The sequence below is a fragment of the Phaenicophaeus curvirostris genome, chromosome 16 (assembly GCF_032191515.1).
Source record: "Phaenicophaeus curvirostris isolate KB17595 chromosome 16, BPBGC_Pcur_1.0, whole genome shotgun sequence".
Taxonomy (NCBI): domain Eukaryota; kingdom Metazoa; phylum Chordata; class Aves; order Cuculiformes; family Cuculidae; genus Phaenicophaeus; species Phaenicophaeus curvirostris.
In genome coordinates, this window is record NC_091407.1 from 9,883,322 (window position 1) to 9,908,092 (window position 24,771).

The 24,771-nt window shown below is 55.7% G+C and overlaps 2 protein-coding genes across 4 annotated transcripts; both read right to left on the reverse strand.

Annotated features, from left to right (window-relative positions):
- Positions 1-319: 319 nt before the first annotated feature.
- Positions 320-10,239, reverse strand: ERN2 (endoplasmic reticulum to nucleus signaling 2). Of its 2 annotated transcripts, XM_069870573.1 has the most exons (21): positions 9,849-10,239; positions 9,276-9,309; positions 8,661-8,733; positions 8,253-8,325; positions 7,973-8,095; positions 7,785-7,886; positions 7,322-7,583; positions 7,130-7,208; positions 6,902-7,052; positions 6,219-6,340; positions 5,828-6,004; positions 5,373-5,616; positions 5,016-5,106; positions 4,325-4,514; positions 3,226-3,325; positions 2,835-3,034; positions 2,085-2,232; positions 1,847-1,974; positions 1,478-1,601; positions 722-789; positions 320-650 (listed from the first exon to the last, which is right to left on the reverse strand). In XM_069870573.1, exons 3-21 carry the CDS (start codon positions 8,661-8,663, stop codon positions 459-461), a joined length of 2,577 nt encoding a protein of 858 aa, XP_069726674.1. In that variant the 5' UTR covers positions 8,664-8,733; positions 9,276-9,309; positions 9,849-10,239; the 3' UTR covers positions 320-458. The 2 variants fall into 2 exon arrangements, with proteins under 2 accessions (XP_069726674.1, XP_069726675.1); XM_069870574.1 differs by lacking the exon at positions 9,276-9,309.
- Positions 10,240-17,550: 7,311 nt separating this feature from the next.
- On the reverse strand, positions 17,551-24,253 carry UBFD1 (ubiquitin family domain containing 1). 2 transcript variants are annotated; one of them, XM_069869835.1, is made up of 7 exons: positions 24,189-24,253; positions 23,438-23,698; positions 23,163-23,371; positions 21,879-21,944; positions 21,555-21,660; positions 19,024-19,106; positions 17,551-17,780 (listed from the first exon to the last, which is right to left on the reverse strand). In XM_069869835.1, exons 1-7 carry the CDS (start codon positions 24,202-24,204, stop codon positions 17,670-17,672), a joined length of 852 nt encoding a protein of 283 aa, XP_069725936.1. In that variant the 5' UTR covers positions 24,205-24,253; the 3' UTR covers positions 17,551-17,669. The 2 variants fall into 2 exon arrangements, with proteins under 2 accessions (XP_069725936.1, XP_069725937.1); XM_069869836.1 differs by lacking the exon at positions 19,024-19,106.
- Between the last annotated feature and the right edge of the window lie 518 nt (positions 24,254-24,771).

The window sequence follows — 24,771 nt, forward strand, 5'->3', positions numbered from 1 at the left end:
GCCTGTGCTGGACACATGCTCCAAAGGCTGCTTCCCCAGGTGTGTGGCATGGGGCAAAGCTCACTGATTCCTTCGTGAATGCTCCCCTGGGACCTGGTCCCAGCCTGGCTGTGTCCTTTCCCAGCTGCCCTCTGGACCACGCAGCGCGTGTTTTCTTCTTTCTTCTCAGAGCCCCATGGCCACCATGGAGATTTTTTTGCTCTTGGACACGAATGCCTTCAGGCTGTGGAGTCTGACTGTGCCCGTTTGCTTGGAGAATCCCTCTAGGTGGGAGCCCGGAGCTGCCCTCATCGACCATGCTGCTGGGAACCCACACGCACGTGGCGCGCCCAGCGAGGCCTGGGTCCCACCTCATTCCAGGGAGGGGAGAAGGATGCGGGAGAGCTCTTGGGCTGCTCAGGATGGGGCTGTGGGTACAGGCAGGGAGGAGCCGGTGCCTTCCTGGCACGCATCCTCGCTCACTGCCTATCGCCTGCCGGCCCCTGGCAGTAGTAAGAGTGGAAGAGCCGCTCGTGGGCGCAGACCCGCATGGCCCTGTGCGTGTGCAGCAGCAGCCGGGGGAAGCGGGAGGTGAAATACTGCACCAAGCCATCTGGGACGGGGCCCAGGGCAGCCTGGACGTCAGCCGGCAGCTCGTGGTAGTGATGCTTCTGAAGGAGAGAGGGTGAGGTGAGTGGCTGGGGTGGCAGGGTGGGGGCACGGGGATCCGGAGTGGCCATACCTTGTTCCTCATGGCCCGCAGGAGGTCACGCACTGAGCCCCCCTTGTAGGTGCGGAACTTCCTCAGGTCTGGGGAGAGCAGGAGAGATGTTGAGCAAGCGGGAAACTGAGGAAAGTTCAGTTTCTAGTTTGTTTCTTAAGATGATGGTGGGCAGCAGGAAAAATAAGTTGTCTGAGGTTTGCTGAAAGGTTTTCATATTTGAGCTCTTAAATCTATCAAACAGATTTGGGGTTTGATTTGAGCTTTCTAATTTGAAATACGTCGTAAGGTTTTGATATTATTAGAAAGACTTTATCCGACTTGTGTTCTTCTGACTTCTGTATATGACACCACATTGTTTCAAGGCTTCTTAAAAAGAAGGATGAAACTAGTAGTCTTAATATTGATGTGATTTGCAAATCTACTCTAGCAGCAAGATAAGGTTTGCAGTGAGTTTCTGCATCTCTGTTTGCCTTAGCCTGATGATTGTATTGGTGGAAAACTAGATTTTTTTTTGTTGTTTATGGTGTAAGGTGACATAAAGAACATTTAAATGAAGTTTCTGAACATTTAAATGAACGGCCACAGCCCCTGCATCCCAGTGTAGCCTGCAACGAGCTGCTCTGCTCCACTCTGCCCTCCCAAGGAAGGGGAGCTGGCACACTTCCCCACCCTCATTTTTGGCTCCTGGGCATGAGCCTCCTGCCCGGTAAAGGGCACTAGAGCCAGGAGCCCCACTCCCTGCCCGATTCTGCTCCCTGGTCCCTCCGCACTCACCTGCCTGCAGCGGGAAGGAGATATGCATCCTCCAGTTGGTCCTCACCACTGCCCGTCCCCCCGCCTCCAGCGCCGAGATGATGGGCCCCTCAGCTGGCTCCTTCTCGATGCGGTCGCTGACGTCCTGCAGGGACCAGGGTGGTTACGGTGCTGGCCTTTGGCTAGCGTCACCCCATCCAGCGCCAAGGGACAGAGACGGTGCTGATGGTGGATGAAAATGTTTTGGCCCTGGCCCCAAACCCAGGGTCCCCCACCACCTCTTGCAAAAGCAGCTCTGAATGAGCACGTTGACCTGTACGCGGCCGTTTCCAGTACTTGTTTTTCAGACCACACCCATGTTTGCTGCCTGGAGGGACAGCAGGAGCTCACCTGGAAGAACTGCAGCTGCTTCTCCTGACTCCAGAAGAAGGGATGCACCAGCACCATGGGGGCTGAGGGTCGGTGCTGGGGCTCGGGGCTGATCATTGCTGCAATCAGCTCTCGTGCAACAAGCTTATCTGGAGGGCGACACAAGAAAATGGAGAACTAACACCTCCCTGAGGACCAGGAGCTGCTCCTTCAGAGCGGGGCTGACCTGCGGGGATGTCCCTGTGGCGAAGGGTCTCACCATGAGCTTCCTCCTGCAGGCAGCTCAGCTGGTAAGAGCCTGATAAGATGTTGGCCTGGCGCCGCAAGCTGTCCCCGAACGGGTGCTGCCCTCCGGACACCACGTAGTAGAAGATACAGCCGGCAGAGAATATGTCCACCGCGCACGTCTGCAAAACACACAAAGCGGGAGATGGGATCCTCACAGCAAAGGGCCAGGAAAGGTGTCACCTCCCAGTTTTTCCATTCTTATACGTGAGTGCTTGGTCATTTGCTAAGGAGCTGCTGGAAGATGCGTCGCTCCTGCCTGCCCTGCTGCCTGGAGCCAGCGAAGCACCCACCGCACCAGGTCCTTTATCAGGGAGGAGGTCAGCAGCATCACAGGCAGAAGTCAGGGTTCCACAGCCAGAGGGACAGGCTGGGGCTGCTGAGGTCTCACCTGGTTGCAAACCAACCCCAGCACAAGGTGACACGCAGCATGTCACCAGCGCGTGCCCTGCCAGGGACCAGCACGGCAACCGGCTTCCAGCAGGGACAGGAGTCGCCGGGCTGAACAGAGAACCACAGCCCCTTCCTCCTCCCCACACTAAATATCCAAGGGCAGGGGTAGACCCTGGCAGGAGCACTGCTGTGCTGCCTGGCCTGGCTGCTCAGAGCTTCTGGCATCATTGTGCATTCCAGCAGCTCCCGTGAGGCCGTGGCCAGCATGGGGACCCTGTCCTGAGGGGCTCGAGGAGGACCCTGGGTGCGGAGAGGCATCAGGCTCACTGACTGGGTTCTCCTTCGGGGCCTCCTGCAGCACCTCGGGTGCAATCCAGCCCTCGGTGCCAGGGATGCCGGAGCGGAGGCTGAAGCTCTGTCGTCCCGTCTGAAGCTTCTTGCAGAGGCCAAAGTCGGAGATGACAGCTCGGATCTGCCCATGGCGATTTGGGACAGAGATGAGGATATTGCAGGGCTTCAGGTCGCGGTGGACTGGAGGAGAGAGTGCGTGGTGTCACCCGCATGCGTGACAGGGCTGGAGTGGGGCCGGCGCTGCCAGCACAGGGCTCTGCCGCCCCGCACGCTGCTGACCACGCCGGCTGCTGCCAGAACACGGTGGCCTCAGTGGAGGACAGGACCAAGACAGGAGATGCTGCTCTCCCACCCACACGCTGCCTGCTCACCGATGCTGAGGGAGTGCAGATGGGCCAGCCCAGACATGGTCTGACGCAGCAGGGACACCGGGTCCAGTCCACGGCGATCGAAGCTGGGGCTTTCCACATACTGGGACCACACAGGAGGAGAAAGAGATCAACCGCTTTGCCCCTGATTTGCTGGGGCAACCAAGGCAAAGCTTGCTGGGAGAGGAACTTCTTGCTAGGCTGACAGAGGTGGAGGAGACCAGCCCACGCAGAAGCCACGTGTGCCCAACGTTTGCTGTTTCCTGGGCTGCCTGGTTGGCATCTGTTCCCCCTGCAGCACGCTGCCCGCACTTAGAATCATTAAATCGTAGAATCACCAGGTTGGAAAAAACCCACCAGATCATCGAGTCCAACCATTCCCATCAATCACTAAACCATGTCCCTCAGCACCTCGTCCACCCGTCCCTTAAACACCTCCAGGGAAGGTGACTCAACCACCTCCCTGGGCAGCCTGTTCCAGTGCCCAATGACCCTTTCTGTGAAAATTTTTTTCCTAATGGTCAGCCTGAACCTCCCCTGGTGGAGCTTGAGGCCATTCCCTCTCATCCTGCCCCCTGTCACTTGGGAGAAGTAGCCCAAGACTTGTGTCCTCCACATCCTCAGCAACACTCCCTCATGGAGCAGTGAAAGGACGCTTCTCATCCCCTATGCTAAGCCTCTTCCCAGCACAACTGCCCTGACGGATGCCAAGGCTCAAAGCTGCCCCGCTCCCTCTCAAGGGGTGCAAAGCGGCAGCAGAACAAGGGCAGGGGCTGGACTGGCACAGGAGCAGGGCTGCTGCAGCGGCTCTGCCTCCCCGGAGTGCCTGGCAGCCCGTCCACACCTGATCCAACCCATTCCTCTGACCGCTGGGAAGTGGGTTGGGAGCAGGGCTGGGTGCCCTGGGCCAGGCAGGAATGCCAAGGGCTCATATCGCGACGTTGTCCCACGGGAGCACAACGGGACCTCCCTGACAGGACAGACAGAACCTGATGCACGTCCCCGGGGACCAACCTGCACTCCTGAGGACGGGGAAATCCAGGGTCAACTGCCAGCCCCGCAGTGTCCCCAGGGCTGGGCAGGGAGGGGGCTGCGGGCTCACCTCCTGCAGCGTGGCAGAGCAGAGCTCGATGGCGATGTAGTGGAACTGCTTGTCCTTCTCGGTGCAGAAGTAGCGGACGACGTGGGGATGCTCGTCCGACTCCCGGAGCAGCTGGACCTCGCGGTCCACGAGATGGAAATATTCAGGCAAGAGGCGCTTCACGGCCACGTTCCGGCCATCAAATTGTCCCCTGTGCAGAGAGATGATGACAGTGTCCAGGGCAAAGGCAGCATGGCAGACGTAGCCTGGCCAGGCTTTGGCTGATACTGGGAACTCAGAGCTGTGGACCTGCAGAAACCTCTGCTGCAAACTGGGAATGGGGAGCTCAGGTGCCATTTTGGTAGGAAAACAACCTCCCTTCCTTTACACTGCATTTGGTGCTGGGTACAGGGGCTCAGCCAGAGCCAGGGGATCCTCACAAGGTTGCGGGCGCAGCCGGAGGGGAAGGGGAGCACGGGGCGGTGGTGCAAGGGGCGCCCTGCCCTGCCTACCGGTTCCTGGGTACCAAAGGCACAAGCCCGGCTCCCCAGATGGGTTTGGTGAGGATCACAAGAAGGGGAAGGTGGAAACCTGTTCTCCAAAGCCCCTGAGCCACGGGCTTCCAGTCAGGGAAGGGGCTGCCTTGGCACTGTCCTTGCGGCTCCCAGGGAGGAGAAGGGAACGAGGTCAGACACCCCAGGTTGCCACCCACCTGAAGACAAAGGTTCCTCCAGCTCCATGGCCCAGAACGTCCTTGGGGTTAAAAGAAACTTTCCCAACTACGATCAGGTCTGGTTCTGCATCTGCAGAAGAGAAGGACAGCCATCCTTCAGCTGGTGACCATTGGTCCTGTGTGAAGGACACCCAGGCTTAAACCACCCAGAGGTTTCTTCAGCCCTCCTACTACTATTGCAACTGCTTTTATGGCCCATCCTTATCCAGGAGCAGGTCTTGCATCTCCTCCCAGCTCAGCTGGGCTGCAGATCTCTCATCCATGGGCTCCTGCTTTGGGTGACAATATCTGCAGACAGAAAGACCCTCACACCTTGTCTGTTCCCCCTCCACACACCTTCAGCAGCCGCTGGGACAGCTGGATCGGGGCTGACCATCCCATTAACCAGGTCCTTCAGGCAGGCCGAGGGGCTGGAGCTCTGTGAGAGCTGTGATGCACTTCCCTGGCTTGGCCCTGGCTCCCCAGGCTCTGCAGGGACACCTTCCGCAGAGACCTGGCCCGGGAGTGGCATCTCCTGCTGAGGGAGCTGAATCTGCTTCTCCAGCTGCTGCTGCTGCACCCTGTGCTCCTTCTGCAGCTTCTGGAACACAAACCATGAGAGCGCTTGGTTCCTGCGTCCCAGAGCAGAGCTGAAGCGTCAGCAGGGCTCAGCACAAGCTGCACACCATGTTGGCTTGTTACAAGGTCATAAAAGCCAGCATGGGAGCTGCACAGCTCCTAGCAGCCACAGCACCGCTGGCTGCCCAAGGACAGGCAAAGAGGAGTCCCCAGGCTCCTCCACCAGAACTCACCGTGAGCAGGAGCAGGAGGACTCCTCCGCCCAGCAGGGCTGTGCCAACACCGGCCATCACCAGGTCCCAGGTGCCCGCCTCGGGGTAGACCTCCTCCTGCTCCCTCGGTGCGGGCTCCGGATGGAAGTGCCCCTCGCCACGGACAGCCGGCTCCTCCAGGCCACTCGGGGCCAGGAACTGCAACAGAGGCCCAGGGCTGCGTGACACCAGAGGGACAGATCGCTGGGCACACAGGCTTGGGACCCCCTCCCCATCACAGCCCTGCACGCGGGGCCCCCTCGTGCCACCCCACGCTGGGGACCCAGTACCCAGCCCAGCCCCTTCCATGAGCCGGCGCTGCCCACGGTTCCCCTGGAGCGGAGATGGGACCGCGCAGAGCTCCGCCACGCACATCATCGAACACGGTCCTGGCCGGAGAAGCCCTGGGGATGATGGTTTCCGTTGTCTTCCTCAGGTTCTCTGGGAAGGCTCGCAGCATCGTAGTGTGGACTACGGGAGGTGGCTCGTGGTGCCCTGCGGTGGGACAAGACCAGAGACAACCATCAGCTGGTCTCTGCTCACAGGTTCAGTCCCTCAGGTCCACTGGATCCTCTAGACAGGAGAAGAGGCATCAAATCCGATGGGAGGTACAAGAAACATCACAGCCACAACCTGTGGGCTCTGTCCCCAGAGAGGGGCCCTGGAGCAGCAGCCGCCAGCGGGGACAGGCAGAGGGAAGGTGCTCCCTCCCACACAGTGGGGACCTGACCCTGCTGCCCTCTGCCTCCTCTGCCACCACCCTGGGACACCGTCCTGATGTCCAAACACCAACACAGCCATCGCGCCCGCAACAGTGACCGCAGAGCAGGGTGAATAACCCAGCACCTGCACACAGGCACCAGCACAGGCGATGGGGAGCCCCGCTTCCAAGGGTCCCTGCTGTGCCTGCGGAGGGGACAGGGATGGGCTGCAGTCCTCATTTACCCCACTGCACAGACCAGGTTGCGCTGCCTCCCCAAAACCCACTGGCAGCTCCGGCTGCCCCTTGTGGGGCAAAGGACGCCGGGAAAGCTTCTGTCCCAGGTGGGTCCGCACCTATCAGGAGCCACTGGTTGCGGAGTGAGGTGATGCTGCCCTGCGGGTACTTGACGTCAGTGCTGGGCGTGATCTCGCACTCCCCTGACTCTCTCATGGTCACGTCGTCCGTGGTGGGGCCATCGATCCTGGCCAGCGTGATGCCCTGTGGCTGAGGGTCCAACAGCTCGTGGAGCACCGCGCAGCCGGGATGTGTGCCCACCGTGGCTCACCCCGAGAGGGACTCACCACCAGAGCCACGCTGCCGTGGACCAGGGAGGTCGAGGCGTAGAAGCTGGCTGCGTATTTCCCCACGTAAAGCGCTGGCCTGCAAGGTGGGGACAAGCATCAGCTTTCCATTCGTCATGGATACACGGATCAGGGTGGCTGAGAAAAGGCAATGCAAATGCCACGGGCTGCCCTGGCACAGGAACCACATACAGCAGCTGGGTCTTGGTGGCAGTGAAATCCTTCATGGACTGGTAGCTCCCCTTGAGGAGGTGGATGTCCTGCGAGTGGAAGGTCAGGTAGCGCAGGGTCTCCATGGCCAGGTTGAGGTGGGGGACGCGGCGGAGACTGTCCTGGTGCCACACGTAGATGCCGACCACGGGCGAGTCATAGTTCTGCGCCCACAGGACCTCCCCGCTCTCCTTGTCCAGTGTCACCACCAGCCCGTCCCCGCTCGACACGAAGTGTGTCATTTCTGGGCAGAGCCGGAGGGAGGGGGCGATGCAGCAGTGCTGCCCGCGGGGCTTCATCCCCTGCGCCCGCCTCAGTCCTGCTGCTGGTCACGAGCTGTGCCCTCCCGCTCTGCTCCCGCGAGAGCCGGGGCTGGCACAGCCGTGACCCCCCAGCACCTCCCTGGGGTCCCCGCAGAGCCGGGTCCCACGTGGTGGCCACTCACTGTAGTGGTAGGATTCCTCGCAGAGTGGTGCCGAGTAGTCGGAGAAGGTGGCGTTCCAGCGCAGCTCCCGCGACTTGGTGTCGTACATGGTGATGACGTACTCTGGGGAAAAGAGCAGGACACGAGGTCATGGCCAAGCTCATCGCTCATGGGACAGGACAGACAGACGGACAGCAGGACTGGCTTACGGGTGCGGCCGATGTAGAGCAGGGGACTGGATGGACACAGGCCATCCCAAGCCTCTGTCGAGAACGTGGTCTGCTTCTCTCCTGACTTGGGGTCAACGATGAACCAGGTGTCCTGCTTCTTCCCTGAGAATAAAACACATTTTCTGGAAGTTTGCAGTCCTGCTGTCTGTCACTAAGGCGTCCGTCTGTCTCCCTTGTGGGGACACGCTCCCAGGCAGTCGCCGCTGAGCCTCTCCCCGCTTGGCCCCCAGGTCCAGCGCAGCGGCTGGTCTCCACGTACCGGTGTAGAGCACACCGTCCGAACTGCGGCACGGCGAGGACTGGACCAGCTCCGGGATGGTGAACGGGAGCTTCTGCAACATAGATGGCAACGTGGATGAGGGAGCCGAGAAACACCTCCCTGAGTGGCAGTATTCCTGCCTTTGGAAGCACGGTGGGAAGAAGAGGTGCCCTGAGACAGCCTCCTCCTCCTCGCCTGCCATCTCTGCTCAGCCCCAGAGCAGGACAGAGCAGCGAGGAAAGGGGCTGTGTTTGCCCCACACTGGCTCACTGACATCTCTGAAGTGCCAAGGGCGAGCGGGAGCACCCGCAGGCACCGCACTCGCCCTGTCCAGCAGGTCTGCCTGGCCCCCAAGCTGGGCAAACCCCCTCGGATGTGGGCAGGGGGGATGCTCACAGCCCCACTGACCATCAGGCCTTCCTTGTTTTTTCCTCCCAGGATGTACAGGCTGCCATCGTTGGGGTCTGGAAGGAACGCTGGTCTGGAAAGGAGGAGAGAGGAGCATGAAATGTGAGCTTCCCCAGGCGCACGCCAAGGGCTAGGGAGGGGCTGCACTACAGAAACCCTTTAGCAGTTTGTTTGAGTGATTCCCTGCCATCTGGACCTTTCCTGGAATGCCCAGCACTGGATTTGGTAGGAGAGAACTCTGGTTCAGCGCCGTAACTCTGTACAGCCACCCTGTGCCTGCCAGCTGTGCTGGCTCAGAGCCCTGCTCACCCCAGGGCTTCTCATTGCCCTCCTTCCTCCCCCGGCACTTTTGGGTGGGTTTTCCTCAATTTCTCTCCTAGGCTGCTGAGAGCTCCCGGGCTGCCTGTAGAGAGGCTGCAAGCCAGCAGCAGGGAGCAGCTATTCCTCACACACAACGTGCCAGCACAAAGGGTGGGTTTAGGGCAACGCTACAGCTTGGGCTGGGATGTTTCCTTCTCCGAGGTTCCCCTCTCCTGCTGCAGATCTGCTGGTTGCTCAGGGCCAGGCTCCTGGCCGCCCGCTGGCTGCTGCCCTGCCCGGGTGGATGACACTCACTCTGCCACATAGACTGGCACCTGCAGAATAGGATCTGAAAGAGAGAGTGAAACGCAGACGTCAGCAGCCACTCCCTGTGAGCAAGACAGCGTGGCAGTGTTTACCAAGCACAGCCATGTGCCCCAGAACAGGTACCGTGGGCTGGCCCTGCTGGGGCTGGAGCTGCACCCCCAGCGCCAGAGGAACCACCAGCCCAGTGCGTGCCAGCAGGAGCCGGGCTGGAATCACTGGAATCATAGAATCCCTGCGCTGGAAAAGACCTTTGAGAACATCAAGCCCAGCCGTCCCTGTTCACTACTGAACCATCTCTGAGCACCTCATCTACCCGTGTTTTAAACCCCTCCAAGGACAGGGCACTCCACCACCTCCCTGCGCAGCCGCTGCCAGGGCCTGGGAACACTTTCAGTGAAGCGAATTTTCATTATGTCCAATCTGAACCTGCCCTGGGACAGCTTGAGGCCATTCTCTCTTGCCCTGGGGCCCATCACTTGTGAGTGGGGTGCATCCCTGATCCCCAGCTGTGATGAGCCCAGGGAGCCCGGCTGCAAGTGGGCACCCCCTGTCCTTCCTCACCGTCCTTCAGGGTCCACTTGATGTCACCTGTGCTCTTGCTCACTGCGTGGAGGTTCCCATCCAGAGTGGATATGAAGAGCAGTGTTTCTGGGACAGCCACAGCACCGCCGGTGAGGCACTACAGACAGAAACAATGAAACACCTTTCTATGGGGAGCAGGGCCAGACGTGGGGACAGGTCCCCATGGCCAGAGCCACCCCAGGTAGCTCGGCAGCCCCCACACCCACAGCAGCAGAGCCTCAGGGTGCCTTCCCCTCCCCTGTGGGGCAAGACTGGGAGGGAGAATAACTTCTTTCCTCACACCAGCGTATCCGATGTGCTGGTTCATCCAGCTCTCCCTGCACAGGACACTCGCAGAACCACGCTGGCTGTTGGGAGGAACAGTGTTTTATTCAGCCCCAGCATCCAGTTTGCCGCGCTTGAAGTGAGCAAGCAAACACACAGCAGCATGTGGCACCTGTGGGCACCGCTCCCGTCCCACCGATGCAATTCAGGGCCAGCACAGCTTTTCCCTGCTCTGCCCGGAGCCAGCACTGCTGCTCGTGAGGATGAGCTGCAGCGTGGTTGCTCCCAGCCACCACTCCTGAGTCCCTCTCGAAGGGTGACACAAACAGCCCAACAACTGGCTCCTTCCAGAAACAAACGAGTTGGGCGGCTTTCCATGCCAGAAATGCAGTCAACGCTCGCCCAGGCCTTCAAAGAGACAGATTCCAGCTAACCCGTCGCTGAGGGAGTAATTGCGAATTCACGCTGGGAAGTGGAGCGGCTGCTTCCGTGTGCAGCATCCGAACAGCGAACGCCAGCTCAGCCGCCGCAGGCACCCACCTCAGCCTCACCCCGTCAGCAAACAGGGATCTGCAAACAGCGCGGGCGCCCAAACGGATCAGGGAGAGGCAGGGCTGGCGTGGCCGTCCCCGATGCCGGGAGCAGAGCGGCACCCAGGCTGCCCACTGCCACAAGGAAGAATGGACCCAGCTGGACTAAAGAACAGCCAGTGCCAAGACAGTGCCCGTGTGTGAGCACGTGTGTGTCCATGGTAGCCAGGACACCTTCCACCTTGTGTCACCGAGGTCCCTCCAGCTCCATCACCACCACCAGCAGCCCCGATGGGGGCCGGTTGCCTGTTCTCCGACTGCACCTCCGGCCAGGAGCGCACGCCAGCTCCCTCCCAGTGCACCTCACATCCACCCCTGCTTCAAGCCCTATTATTTTATTCACCACCCTTCTTGTTTAATTTTTAAGTGAGGTCAGAGCGAGTTTCTGAGCTCTCACTTGCCCAGAGGAGGCTGTGGGGCAGGCAAAGGGTGACCACTCCCTGCTGCTTTCTCCAGCCCAGTGCGGCCACGCAGGCTGCGCGGGACCAGCTGCACCGACACACCAGCCGGCAGCCACACAGCGCCTGTGGCGTGGCCACCTGCCCACGGAAACAGAACCGAGCCCACCGAGCCCTCCCAGCTGGCAGAGCAGGCTCCACGCTCACCAGCTTGGTGTTTCCTACCCCCAGCGCTTCGCGGTTTCTTCCATTTCTTCTCAAGCAAAGGCTAGGCTGCCCAGCCTGCTCCTCGCATGCCACCACGGTCATAGAATCATAGAATCACCAGGTTGGAAAAGACCCATTGGATCATCGAGTCCAACCATTCCTATCAAACACTAAACCATGTCCCTCAGCACCTCGTCCATCCGTCCCTTAAACACCTCCAGGGAAAGTGACTCAGCCCCCTCCCTGGGCAGCCTGTTCCAGTGCCCAGTGACCCTTTCCTTGAAATTTTTTTTCCTAATGTTCAGCCTGAGTGCAGCTTGAGGCCATTCCCTCTCGTCCCGTCCCCTGTCACTTGGGAGAAGAGCCCAGCTCCCTCCCCTCCACAACCTCCTTTCAGGTAGTTGTAGAGAGCAATGAGGTCTCCCCTCAGCCTCCTCTTCTCCAGGCTAAACACCCCCAGCTCTCTCAGCCGTTCCCCATAAGGCCTGTTCTCCAGCCCCTTCACCAGCTTCGTTGCTCTTCTCTGGACCCAGAACTGGGAGCACTGGGAGCACTGGGAGCCGCCGCCCTCCCCTCCCAGCCCCAGCCCAGGGGCACTGCTGCTCTTCCCACGGGATGGCCGCACGATCCCTGCTTTCCCGAGGGTCCCAGAGGCTGCAGCGAAGCCGCAGGGGCCAGAGCTCAGCCCCGGGGCCGGAGCGGGGCGGCCGGGCGCAGCCAGGAGCGCGGGGCCGAGCGGAGCGGGGACACCGGGGAGCTCCTCGAGCAGGAGGGGGCCACGGGCTCCCGGGGAAGGGGACTCCGCTCTCAGCCTCGGCCAGACCCGGCGGCGGCCCCTTCGCCCCCTAACCCCACGGAGACACACACCCCCACACCCCCCGCCCCGCTCCCCGGTCCCGCTCCCCCCGCCCCGTTCCCCGGAGCCGTTACCGGAGCCGGGGGCAGCAGCGGCAGCAGCAGCAGCGCGATCGCCGCCCGGAGGAGCCCCGGTTCGCCCATGCCCCGCGCCGATCGCCGCCCGGAGCCCGCGGGGACGGGGCGGGTCCCAGCGCGGCCGCCCGGCCCCCCGCCGCGGGACTGCCCCCCGCCCCCCTGAACCGGCACCCCGGTACCCCCGGAACCGGCACCCCCAGCCCCCAGCATCGTCCCAGACCCGGCACCCCGGCACCCCCGGAACCGGCACCCCCAGCCCCCAGCATCCTCCCAGACCCGGCACCCCCGTACCCCCAGAACCGGTACCCCTAGAACCGGCACCCCCAGCCCCCAGCATCCTCCCACACCCGGCACCCCAGTACCCCCGGAACCGGCACCCCCAGCCCCCAGCATCCTCCCAGACCCGGCATCCCCGTACCCCCAGAACCGGTACCCCTAGAACCGGCACCCCCAGCCCCCAGCATCCTCCCACACCCGGCACCCCCGTACCCCCAGAACCGGTACCCCTAGAACCGGCACCCCCAGCCCCCAGCATCCTCCCACACCCGGCACCCCAGTACCCCCGGAACCGGCACCCCCAGCCCTCAGCATCCTCCCAGACCCGGCACCCCCAGCATCCTCCCGGACCCGGCACCCCGGCACCCCTGTGCCCCCTCCATCCCCCCCGAATCCCTGTCACACTCAGAACCACACCCCCCCCCGTTACCACCAGCACCCTAGTATCCCCACCAGCACCCCAGTATCCCCCAGCAGTCCCCCATCCCCAGCACCCTGGTACCTCTGGCACCCCCAGCACACCAGTAGTCCCCATCCTCAGCACCCCAGTACCTCTCCGAATCCCTTGCATCCCCAGCCCCCCATGCCCCCTGGCACTCCCCTATCCCCAGCCCCCCCAGAACCCTGGTCCCTCCCCCGCCCCGAACCCACTCCCCGCAGTACTCTGGTACCCACAGCAGCCCCCCATCCCCAGCACATCCCCACCCCTTTATCCCAGTAACGTCTGCACCCTGGTACCCCCAGCACCCCCCAATGAAGCGCAGCCACTTCTAAAAGAGCTCTTCCCAAAAAGAGAAGCGGGAGTTGGAAGGGATTTTCAGTGGGATTCAACTCCCCACCCCACGAGTTCTGCCATTGCCCATTGCAGTTTGGTCACACCCAGATATGAAACCGGATGAGAACTGGCCCGTCCACACGCGCTGGGAGGACCACACTTCTGTTTTGACCTTCAGCGATGCCCTGCTGAACGGCCTCAGCCCATCTTTTTGAACAGGTGGGGCAGTGAAAGTTCCTGAAGGCAGCAGCACCCAGGGGCAGCATCCTCTACGCAGCAGAGCCAGCAGCTTCTCCCAAGCACCCATTTCCCGGGGCTGCTGCAGCGAACTGAGAGTTCAGACAGCGTAAGCAGCTGTCACGCGTGTAACGTCCAGCGAGCACGCTCAGCACGGCAAGGACAGTGACTGCAGAACGAGATTAGACCCTGGGTTTGTAGAGGGAGCTGAAAACTCCTCCTGTGATTTACTGCCTTTCCGAATGAAGCACCACACAGAGCAGTGCACTCGAATCCCAGCTGCGGAGGAAGGCACTGAGGGTGTCTGGCATGACCTGCATGGGTTCCCACGGATTTCCAGGTTTCCATAAAGAAATGAACTGCAAAGCATTTGCTAACAGTTGTTCACACGGTTGGAAGTAGCTTAGGACGTACAGAATGTTGGAATACAAACACAGAAATACTTAATTATCAAATTTTAATTAATAAGACTGATCTTACAGAACACTGGGATAACCAGTCAAGGTTACAGCTAGAAAACTCCAGCAGTGCAAATCTAAGACTAAAGAATTGTCACCTCGCCCTCCCCCAAAACGGGCAATAGATTATTTAAAAATACCATAATCCCTGGTACTTACATATTCCATTGACAGTAAATCCACAGTGGACAGGAGCATCTATGTCTTTTGTTTTTTAATACAAAACTGGAGAACGAATTGCTTAGAATACAGGTAAGACTCAGTGAACTCCCATGAGCCACACAAAGCGAGTCCTTGGCTGGAAGGTGAAAAACAGCCCCATAGTTCACAGAGCACTGGTAGCAGCTCTCCTGGTCCCCCTCCTCCCAGTGACGAGGCCATTAATTAACAAAACAGGATGTTAACAACCTAACCCCAAGCCTGTGGGGAAAGGCAGGAGTACAGAACCTGAAATGAAGGCAGCTCCCTTGGAAAATCAAGTCACAGCGGAAGAAAGAGTAAACAAAAGGAGGAAAGTTTGGAAACCAACCCTGCTGCACCGCGCTGGAGCAGCGAGCAACCGGAGCGCGGCCCTGCCTGCACAGCTGCATCGCCTGCCCCTGCCCACAGAAGTGGGGAGGGGGGAGCGGAACAGACCCACACGATACGGCACCTTGATGGTATCACTGCCCGTAAATCGTCTCTCTTGAGCCCTTCCAGATGAAGCAGCAGTGGATGCGAACTGCCTCGAGTGCAAACTTCAGGAGGTTGTGCAAGTGCTACCACCTATAAAGCATTGCGTTAAGTGTCCTTATCCAGCTCTGAATCCAGGTTGCTCTTTCCTCTTTCATCATCGCAGCCCCCTTATTTTTGTTACGTATCTATCATCAAACAGTGTCATTAATGGAAATTAATGATTTACCATAATCTTAAACTTGATATGAAAAACTTGAGTCACACGAGGCTTCCATGCAGGATGCTGTCTCTGTTCAAATCCAAACAAGGTTTAGCGATAGACTTCTGCATTCCCAATGCCATCCTAAGCCAGGAGCTGGAATATTCATTTCAAAGAGCTCCCAAGATGCCTACTCCATTAAGCCAACGAACAACAATTAAAACATTTTATATACTGTCCTGTACTTTAATTCAAACCTAGCACACAGCACAAAAAAGGGAAAGTTTCATTTTTCAAATCAAATTCAACTCGAAGAGAAGCACCTAAACAGGATCACAGTTTCTGAGTTTATAATGTTTTGAACCGCTTTGTGACCACAAGTTTATGTTCAGTTTCTTTTGAGGTGAGTGATCAGAGCTGGCACAGGATGCAGAGCAGTTGGGCCCTTGGGAAAGGCACAGATGGGGATGTCGGGTCCTGCTCTGCCCCTGTGCCCAGGTGCCCTTCTTGCCTTGGCAGTGGCAGATCAGCTCCTGCCCACCCTCAGCCCCACACGTCACCACACTGAGCACAGAGTCACAGGAGCTCCCGGAGGAGCTGGTACCAAGATACACGTCCTTTTGAGAAACAAGCAAATGGAAGAGTAGGAAAGAAAATGGAATACAAACGGATGGACAGACACATCTGAGCACATTAAGCAGCCAGTGGGAGCTGATCATCCCAGAACCAAGAGAGTGAGCAGAAAGGTGACCCCAAGTGACAGAAAACACTCATGTCACCCGTGTCACTGTAACGCAGTGCACACACCTTCCACTAGGGCTGAATTTTGAGCTTAAGCCTTAATTAACACTGGGACTGGCTGCTAGAAAATGACACGTGTGAAAGCAGCACACAGGCTGTAATGTTCTCTCCAGGTAACTCACCCCAGCTCCACCACCTGTACTGCTCTGAGAGTCTCCAGGGAGCTGGCACTGCTGTGGGTGAGCTCCTGGGTGTGCTGATGTCTACAGCACCAGTGGTGGTTTGTATGCAGAAAAGAAACACCTCAAGCTACAAGAGCAACAAGCACATCACCAGTTTATACACAGGATATGGAACGCCCTCAAAATTCACATTGTGTGGATGCTCCAACCGAAAACACAAACCCAAAAGCTGCTTAAGCTGCTATCAAGAGTCTATAGACAAACACAGAATCTTAAGACAAAGTGAACGGTTTCCCCAGTCTCTAAAAAAAAATAAATACTCATTTGGAAACTCGCTCCTGAAGGGTTTCAATGGGGCTGTTCCAGGAGAGTGGAACACAGAGGTGGGATGGACTGAGATCAGCTGTTGCTACAAGGCTATTTCTTCACAAGCTTCACAAGCAGTTGAGCTGCCTGCACTGAACAACATCAAGCCTACAGCATTAGAAAAGACCAGCAATCCGTCTGTTCAGGGTGTGCACCTTGTCAGGACTGAGAGGTCCACCCAGGAAACCTGAGATCAGTAGCACACGAGTTGTGAGATGAGTGGCAGAATATCACAGAGCAAAGGCGACGGGCGTGATTGCAGACAGGGCGAAACACAAGAGCTGCCTGTGAACTCCAGCAGAAGAGTTGAAAGGTGATCTGAGTTTCAGAAGATCAGTTGCTGGATAGATATTCTAAATTTGGTAAGACTCACTGAATAAGATCACTATACATTCTCAAATCCAGGTCGTGAACAACTGCTGCAGTTATTGAGGATCCAGAGTGGCATCCAAGCTTCTCCCTTCCCTGCATCTCAGCCCAAAGCAGGCAGGAAGGTCTCTGTGGTTCAATCTCTCGATGAGACTCATGTCACTGTTCACATCGGACAACATCATCCAGCGTTACAGGATTTTCTCAGATAGAGAGGTGTCATTGCAACAGCCACAAAGTGATTTGGGACTGCAAAGCTCCCGATCAAGAAAATGCTCTGAAAATCGCAGCATCCTGGGGCAGGAGGGAGAACAGGAGCAGAGAGGAGTGCACACAGCAGGAACAGCCATTACGGAAAGGGGAGAGGGAGCAGTATGTGGTCAACTGCGGTCACAGAACAGCCACAGGGGTATTCGCCGGCACCAAACACGCTACATGAGCACCCCAGAGAGAGAGCACCGACCCAGAGACAGCACCGACCCCGGGGCAGAGCCACCGATCCCAGGGCAGAGCCACTGACCCCGAGCTTCCCGTATTGGAAAAAAAGGCAAGGAAAAGAAAAATACAGCAGGGCATCTTTGGATGAAAACCAAAAGAGTCAAACCTGAAACGAAGGGGCCAGCAGAACATGGCTTACTGAACATCGACTTTACATACTGTTTAAAGTTTATTTTTAAAAAAACATTTCTGAGTTCTCCGTCACAACCAAGGAACTAAATTAACTCTAATGCTTGTAACTGAAAGATTATGAAAATATCTGTTTTGTTCAAACCATGTAAAAAATCCTCAATAGTACATTGTAATATTTTCTTTTTTAAAACTAAACTGGAAGATCAGCTCTCAGCAGATTTAAGTGTATTACACACAATATTTTGTGAATTCAGATTTATTGATTTCCATTGTATTTGCTTTAAATATGGTTGAAGCTGACTGCAGAAAAGGGATGGTGAAATTTTTAAGTTAAAAGTAAGCTAATGGTGAAAGAACATCACCTCTGGCTTCCATCAGTGCCTCGTTTACCATATTTTATTAATAAGTTCCAGGACTATCACATCCAGGGATGTTGGAGGCCTCTCCCAGCAGTGTCCTTAGCTTTGTGCCATTTTCCTGTGCCAGAGGTGAGCGTGCTTTCAAAAATACTGCCACTTTCCCAGCACCGTGTCTTTGATTGCATCAACGTATTGAGTTGGTACCCAATAGACCCAGTAGTAAGACGCTTCTGTTGGGCCCAGCTGAAATGCCTGCAAAGTTAAAAATGACAACATTTACACATGGGAAAGAGCACAGCTTACACCAGCGGGAGGACACAGCTCATCCACCACAACACCAGACACATCGGCGGTACCTGCTGCCTCCTTCCAGCACTTGGTGCACACTAGAGTTACTCGGTAAGCAATTAAGAAAGCATCCGTCAGAGAGACAAGAACTGCAAAGCACCAAGTAAAATGATGAGCTCTTTCCTTTTATGATACCAGTGCAGGAAAAAAAAAGTCTCGGCCAGTTTAAAGAACATGTGGCAGTTACTCTGGAAGACAGAATCTGAAGCGTAACTCAGTCTCTAAACAACCAGAACGCACAGAGTTTGGAAGCCAAACGTGAACTGAATAAGGGAATGGCCGTGTTTTCATAGGCGTAAAATAACCAAGAACTTCAGATTTGGACATTGTGTCCCATTCTCCACTTCTATTGGCACGTGTGGACACGCATGGCACGCCAGCACCCTCTGTCCTGGCTCTGGGATAAGAGCCGATCATGGGATATTCCAAAGAGGACATGTTCTACACAGGGGATCGAGCAGCAAGCATTCGGACAAAGCCTAGACCAGCGCCCTCCCGCAGACAGGACTTTTAACCTAAAATATTTCCCCTCTCTTCCCCTAAAGAGGGAAACAGATTTCTCATATAAGGAGTCTTCTTCAACATTAGAAGTCAGTTACTCTACTTCAGAAAGCAAGGCCTCAAAAACCCCACAGACTAAAAGAAACAACTAAAAAGTCAGGAGAATCAGCACAGCTCTCTTCAAATGTGTTACCTCTCTAGACCCAATACTAGTGTTTCAGAAAATTACATACAGGAAAAAGTATCACAGCATCAAATCACAATTTGTTTTTAAGCCCTGTTGTTTATATGACTACAATGGAAATGAGAAGTCAAACTAGATCAGAAAATATCAGTAACACCAAGAAATTGTGAACTATATCAGAAGTATCCTTACTGTTTTAACACAAGACAGAAGATATGAAATAACACTTAAGCACTTAACGTTGGTGCGAAACCAGCCCAGATCTCCACAAAGTTCCCAAAACTTAATATGCCACCCAAAATACTTACACAGTGAGAGCAGACCATGCCCACATTCCCATCTTCCACACCACGAGGCTGGTACCACTGTCCATCTCCAACTTGCTTGCTTTAAAAGCCTTACTTCTGTGTATTTGCATGAAGTAATTAGACTGGGTATTATCAAAGCAGAGACACTACTTACCATCATGTGATAATCCTCATGTCCTTCAATAGGTTCACTCACCACATTTTTAATGGACGCCATGGGTAACTTTTCTGTTCTCTCTACATTAAAATGGATCAAAGTATTATTTCCAACACACAGGGAAGCAGTATTTCATATTTATTTCAAACACCACCTCCATAACTTCCAGAAGCTCCTCCTGTTGGTAACCCTTCCATCCAGATGAGCTCTGGACACCTGCTCCTGTGAAGCCCGTCCCCTACGTTACCACACACCCCACAGCAGGCACACTAATAACATCAAGAAATCCAAACCTGGATCACCCAGTTCCTCACACTTTATGTCTCTGCATCACATTAACACCTCAGAGCACCTGACTGGGGCCTAAACTAGGTGAGGGGAAAGCCCTGGCTTTTAAGGAATGTTTCCCCACAAGGAACTCCGCTCTGATTAACAGGATCACTCAGCATTGTGAAAGCTGGACAGGTGTAAGGATGTTCAGGACTGACTGCCAAGGACTGCACTAAGCTCTATGGAAACGGCAGGGCTGAAAAAGCTGGATGAAGACAGCTAACTTGCTCTTTGAAAGCCCGGGGCTAGTTCTACCCTGAGGCAGCGCTCAACTGCAGTTATAAAAGCACAGGGGAGGAAATACTAATGAGAAAAAAGGGAAAGAAACTAAAGGTGAAACTGAAAAGATGACTACAATTCCAAGACAGGGGAATGTCAGCTAGCCAGAGGTTACCAACAAGAACAACAAAATACGTGGCTCGTGGCAGATTTCTCTGTCTCTGTTCTATCCTCACTTCTTTCTGAGGACTGAAGTCCAAAATCCTTCCTTTCAGTTCCAGCTTGCAGTGTTCACCCAAAACTGTTTTCTTGGATATCAGACAGAGAAACCCACAGTCTACAAAGGGGAAACTGAACTGTGAGTTCCTTGGGTACAGCGAACTAATTTGTGTGATCCAATAAAAGCAACTAAACAGGGCGTGCAGGGAGACAAGCGTAGTGATGTAAAGACAAGTATTCCTTGCCTTGGCACTGTAGGTAAGCAGACCTTGAGCTATCCCACCCAGATTCATGGCATTCATTTACTGAGAAAAATCTCACTTTGTACTTGTTTAGCATCCTACAAATCAATTGTTCTTCACATACAAATCCCCGTTATCAATGCCTCTACCAAAATGACACCGAGCCATTGAGAAACCTCTACCCACACCAACCCTCGGGCTACAGAAACAGCCCAGGGACCTGTGCAGCACTGGGGGAAGAAGCAGTGCCAGCTTTCCAGGACCAGCAAGTCAAAATCTGTGCTAACAACCAGTTGGTTTCATTCCATCCCTTATGTGCTGGCATTTGCCACGAACTCCTCAGAGCAGGAAGGAGTTTTTCCTAACAACAGCCAGCAATTACCACCATTCCCTAGTGGAAGCAAAGCTGCTGCTAATTTTGGGAAGTAGGGAAACAGGTTACAAGCAAAACAGATGACAAGAAGAAGAATCAAATTTCACAACTTAAGAATTGCTAATCTAGAATACAGCAGAAATACTAAACCTGAAACGTGTCTAGAAGGTGAAGGAGAAGGATTACCTAAATACTAAGCATGTATTTAAAACATATTATCAGTGTGTGATCTGACCCGCCCAACCTATAGAGGAAAATAAACCCCAATGCCTCCCTCCATCACTTAGCCTAGGAGAAAAATCACTGCAACTGGTACCAACAGGTTTTAAAGCCAGAAAAATCTTCATGGTCAAGTCTGTCCTACAAATAGTAGGTCAAAACCTGCCAAGATTTCTGCTTACTTTGAAGTGACATAGCTGCTGAGGTGCCACCCAAAGCTACTATTACTGTCCACATTGGTTACTTTACTGGGACAGCGAGCAGGCACTTCCATTCCTCTTGCTCATCCTTGTAATCCCGGTCAAACTAAAGGAGCGTGGCTTCTTTTGGAGGCAGGGGGCATCTGAGACACCCTCAGTTATCACCACAGCACCTTCAGCTCCTCCTGGCACCGCTCAAGGTGGGAAACTGAGCCCTCTGTACAACAACATGCCACAGTTTCTGCAGCTGCACATCACTGAAACAGGACACCCAGCCAGCTCTAGGTGGGAGGACAGATAGGGACAGAGATGCCAGCACTCCCAGTTTTAATTCTGTGTCTGAGATTCCCTTGTGAGACTTAGCCAAGTCACTGAGCTTTTGTGTTGATGCTGGCATCACACCAATGTTTATGAAGCGTTTTCGAGATATGCTAGAAACGCCAAACATTATGATTTACATTTGGAGCTATGAATAGGAGACGGGAACATCAGCTACTGGCACAACTGAGCACAAGCTATTCCAGAACAGAGGTAAAACATCAAGTAATACTCACTGGTCTGGGAGAATGGCACTTAAGAAGAGGAAGCAAAATGTAGTTTTGAAGTATGACAATACCAACACTATTCCCTAGCCACAACACAGTCACAAAGGGAGCTGCTCTAGTCCACACGATTCATTTACAGCCCAATTATCAATTATTCATCTCGGAGTGCAGCGTTGCTCACCTTTTGTCCCAATCCATAGCTGGTCTTGCTCAAGTTTGAAGGTCAATCTGACTTTCCCTCCTGACTTGTTGTACATGCCAGACAATGGCACTGTTGGCAGGCGCTCCTGCAAAGAGGCAACACAGTCATGGAAAGCTGTTAACTCTTTTCTCTTCTTAAGAAGTTAACTTAACTCCTTTTAACTTCATCAACATAACAATGATACATCTTGCCAGTTTTGTACCAAGACAGTGAGGAACACTGACCCAGCAAAGAAAGGTCTTGAGCCACAAAACCATCTCTCTCTTCCAGCGACAACAGTTCCTCAAGTACTTATCTACTCACCTGAACACCTTTAACAGAAGGCATCACATCATCTGGTTTTCCCTTATCCAATACTTTTCTGTGTTGCTACAATAGAAAACCAGAGATTAGAATTCACAGGAACACAACACTGCTTTTCAGTTTGCTTCCAGCTGCAGCCCGGACCGTATCCTGGGAGCACCGTGAGGCAGTCAGGGACTATTCACAGTCAGTCAGAATGCAGGAAGCAGGTGATTTGCTAAGGTAACCGAGCACTTTAACAGGCTAAAGATACTATATAAACAAATAATGCACAGTGAGACACCACTTCCAGAACAAACAAATATTTATCCACCAAACATTAAAGAACCTCGAGTCCCTCAGTATTGTACACGCTGAATCAGTAGCTGGCATTTAGCAAGATGTTTTTAACAGTCACGTCCTACATCAGGGAACAGCAGAACCCCCTCCACATTTGACAGTGCAACACAGCACAAACCAGAACAGATCAAAGCAGCAGCAACTGGGAACACCACGCTCACAGCTTGTGGGTTGCTGAGAAACTTTGAACAATGACAGAGCTTACACTGAACGTGAACTACGATCAATTATAGAAAACAAAAGCGTTGACGGAGCTTACACTGAACGTAAACTGCGATCAATTATAGAAAACAAAAGCGCGTTTCATAAAGGCTACAGTTCAATGATGCATGACTTAATTCTTAAACAAATTTATTTTGAGGGAGGCATAAAGCTGGCAACGACATGAGCTGAAAATCCTTTTATCAGCCCCACAAACCTGCGGCACTGCTGACAAAACCAAGCCTCTCCGCACTGTCCCTCGCTGCCTGTCTGGAAGCAGCACTCCAGGAGGCAAGAGGAGTATTCGCCACCTGTGCACCCTTCAGTGCTAAGACAGCTGAAGGAGCTGCTCTCTCAGTGATTATTCTAAAAGCAGCTTTTGGAGATTAATTTTTTTCATACCAGTTAAATTCAGCTGGTTTATAGTTAGAATTGATCTAAAATTTAATAGAGCAACCGTGAAATAGTTCCATTATCCACCATTTCTAGGCTGAAAGTCCAGGCTGTACCTGGTGGTGTCATGCAAAGCCCCAGCCTCTGCTGGGCTAAACCTCCTCCTGCTGCCAGAACTCCACACAGGGCCCTTCTGTGTCTTAGAAAAGAAACCCCAGCATGCTCTAAGGATGTGGATTCCAAGGTGATGACAGAGTTTCAGAGGAGCAGCAACAGCCCGAGGCGACTGCAGAGTTACAGGGGAGCAGTGGAAACCCTACAGCCCGTCCCAATTCCCGAGACATTACCAACCTTTTGTCGGCAAAGTGGCTCCTTTTTATTTTCCTCAGCTTTGACCTCCTGTTGCGCCGCGTCTTTGGGTGTATTTACTGCTAAAACATCATTGATAGTAGAGCCGACCACCATAATTTTCGCTCCATTGGTGACTTTGATTTCCCGCAGCGTCTTCTCCTCGGGCAGGAGCCCCTTGAACATCACTTTCTGCATGGCGGGCGGGAGGCCTAGAGGGAAGCAGAAGGGTCAGGGGGGCCCGGGGGCCGCGGGGAGCGGCGGTGGCCCCGACAGACCTGTTAGCGAGTGGATCCGCTGCTTCAGCTCGGCGCCAGTGCTGTCCAGGCCGCACGTCACCTCGTACTTGTTCTTGTTCCAGATCACCTTCAGCTCCACCAGCTCCTGCGCGCCCTCCGCGTCGCCGCCGTTGCTGACAGCCGCTTGTGGCGGCTCCGGGTGCTCCTCGCCTTCCGGAGAGCTACCAGCCACCGGCGAGCCGCCCTCCCGGCCACGGCCCGGCGGCAGCTCCCGTGCATCCATGCCCGGCTCCTCGGCACCTGCGGCGGCACAGACCGGGAAGAGACCGTTCGGTGGGGCAGCCCCACGTCGTCCCGCCTGCTGCCTCCCCACCACCTCCTCTCTGAGGCCGAGCCCGTGACTGGGAGCAGAAGCAGCACCTCCCCACCACCTCCTCCCCTCTCCAGGACCGAGGCTGAGACCGGGACCAGGACCACCACCTCCTCTCTGGGACCGCGGGCTGCCCGGTGCTGGGATGGGGACTTGGATCACCGCGTCCTTGCCTCCCTGCCGGCTGCCCGGGGCCGCCACCACCACCATCTCCCTGCTGTCACCTCCCTCCGGTACCGCGGGCTGCCCGGACCGGGATCCCTGCCTCCTCTCCGTTCCTCGCCGCTCCACCGGCTGCCCGGGCCCGCCACCTCCCTGCCGCCCCACTGGGACCGGGGCCTCCCCGCCGGGACCCCGGGCCCTCCGCCTCGCCTCCCCCCGGGGCCGGTACCGGCACCGCCACCCCGCGCCACCCCGTACCCTCGGCGGCGGCCATGATGATTGTGTACAATCAGCCGCGGGGCGCGCCGGGAAACGCGCTTGGACGCCTCATGTCCCGCGTCGGCCGCCGTACCGGCCCTGGGAAACGCGCTTTGACATCTGCTGTCCCGTGCCGGCCGCCGTACCGGGCCCGGAGCCCTCGCGGGAGTCGCGGAACGGTTCGAGTGGGAAGGGACCCCAAAGCCCCCTCGGGTCCGCCTCCCGCCGGGTCGCGTTAACCGGTCACGGGGTCACCGAGGCTGGAGAAGCTCTCTCCGCTCCCTCGGTCCAGCCGCCAGCCCCGTCCCGAAACCCCAGGCTGAACATTAGGAAAAAAAAATCACGGAAAGGGTCATTGGGCACTGGAACCGGCTGCCCAGGGAGGGGGTTAAGTCACCTTCCCTGGAAGGGTTTAAGGGCCGGGCGGACGAGGCGCTGAGGGACATGGTTTAGTGTTCGATAGGAATGGTTGGACTAGATGATCCGCTGGGTCTTTTCCAACCTATTCTATGATTCTGTGATTCACAGCGCGCGGGTCTCTCGTTCCCGCGCTGGGAGGGGAGGCCCCGCCCCGCCCCCGCGC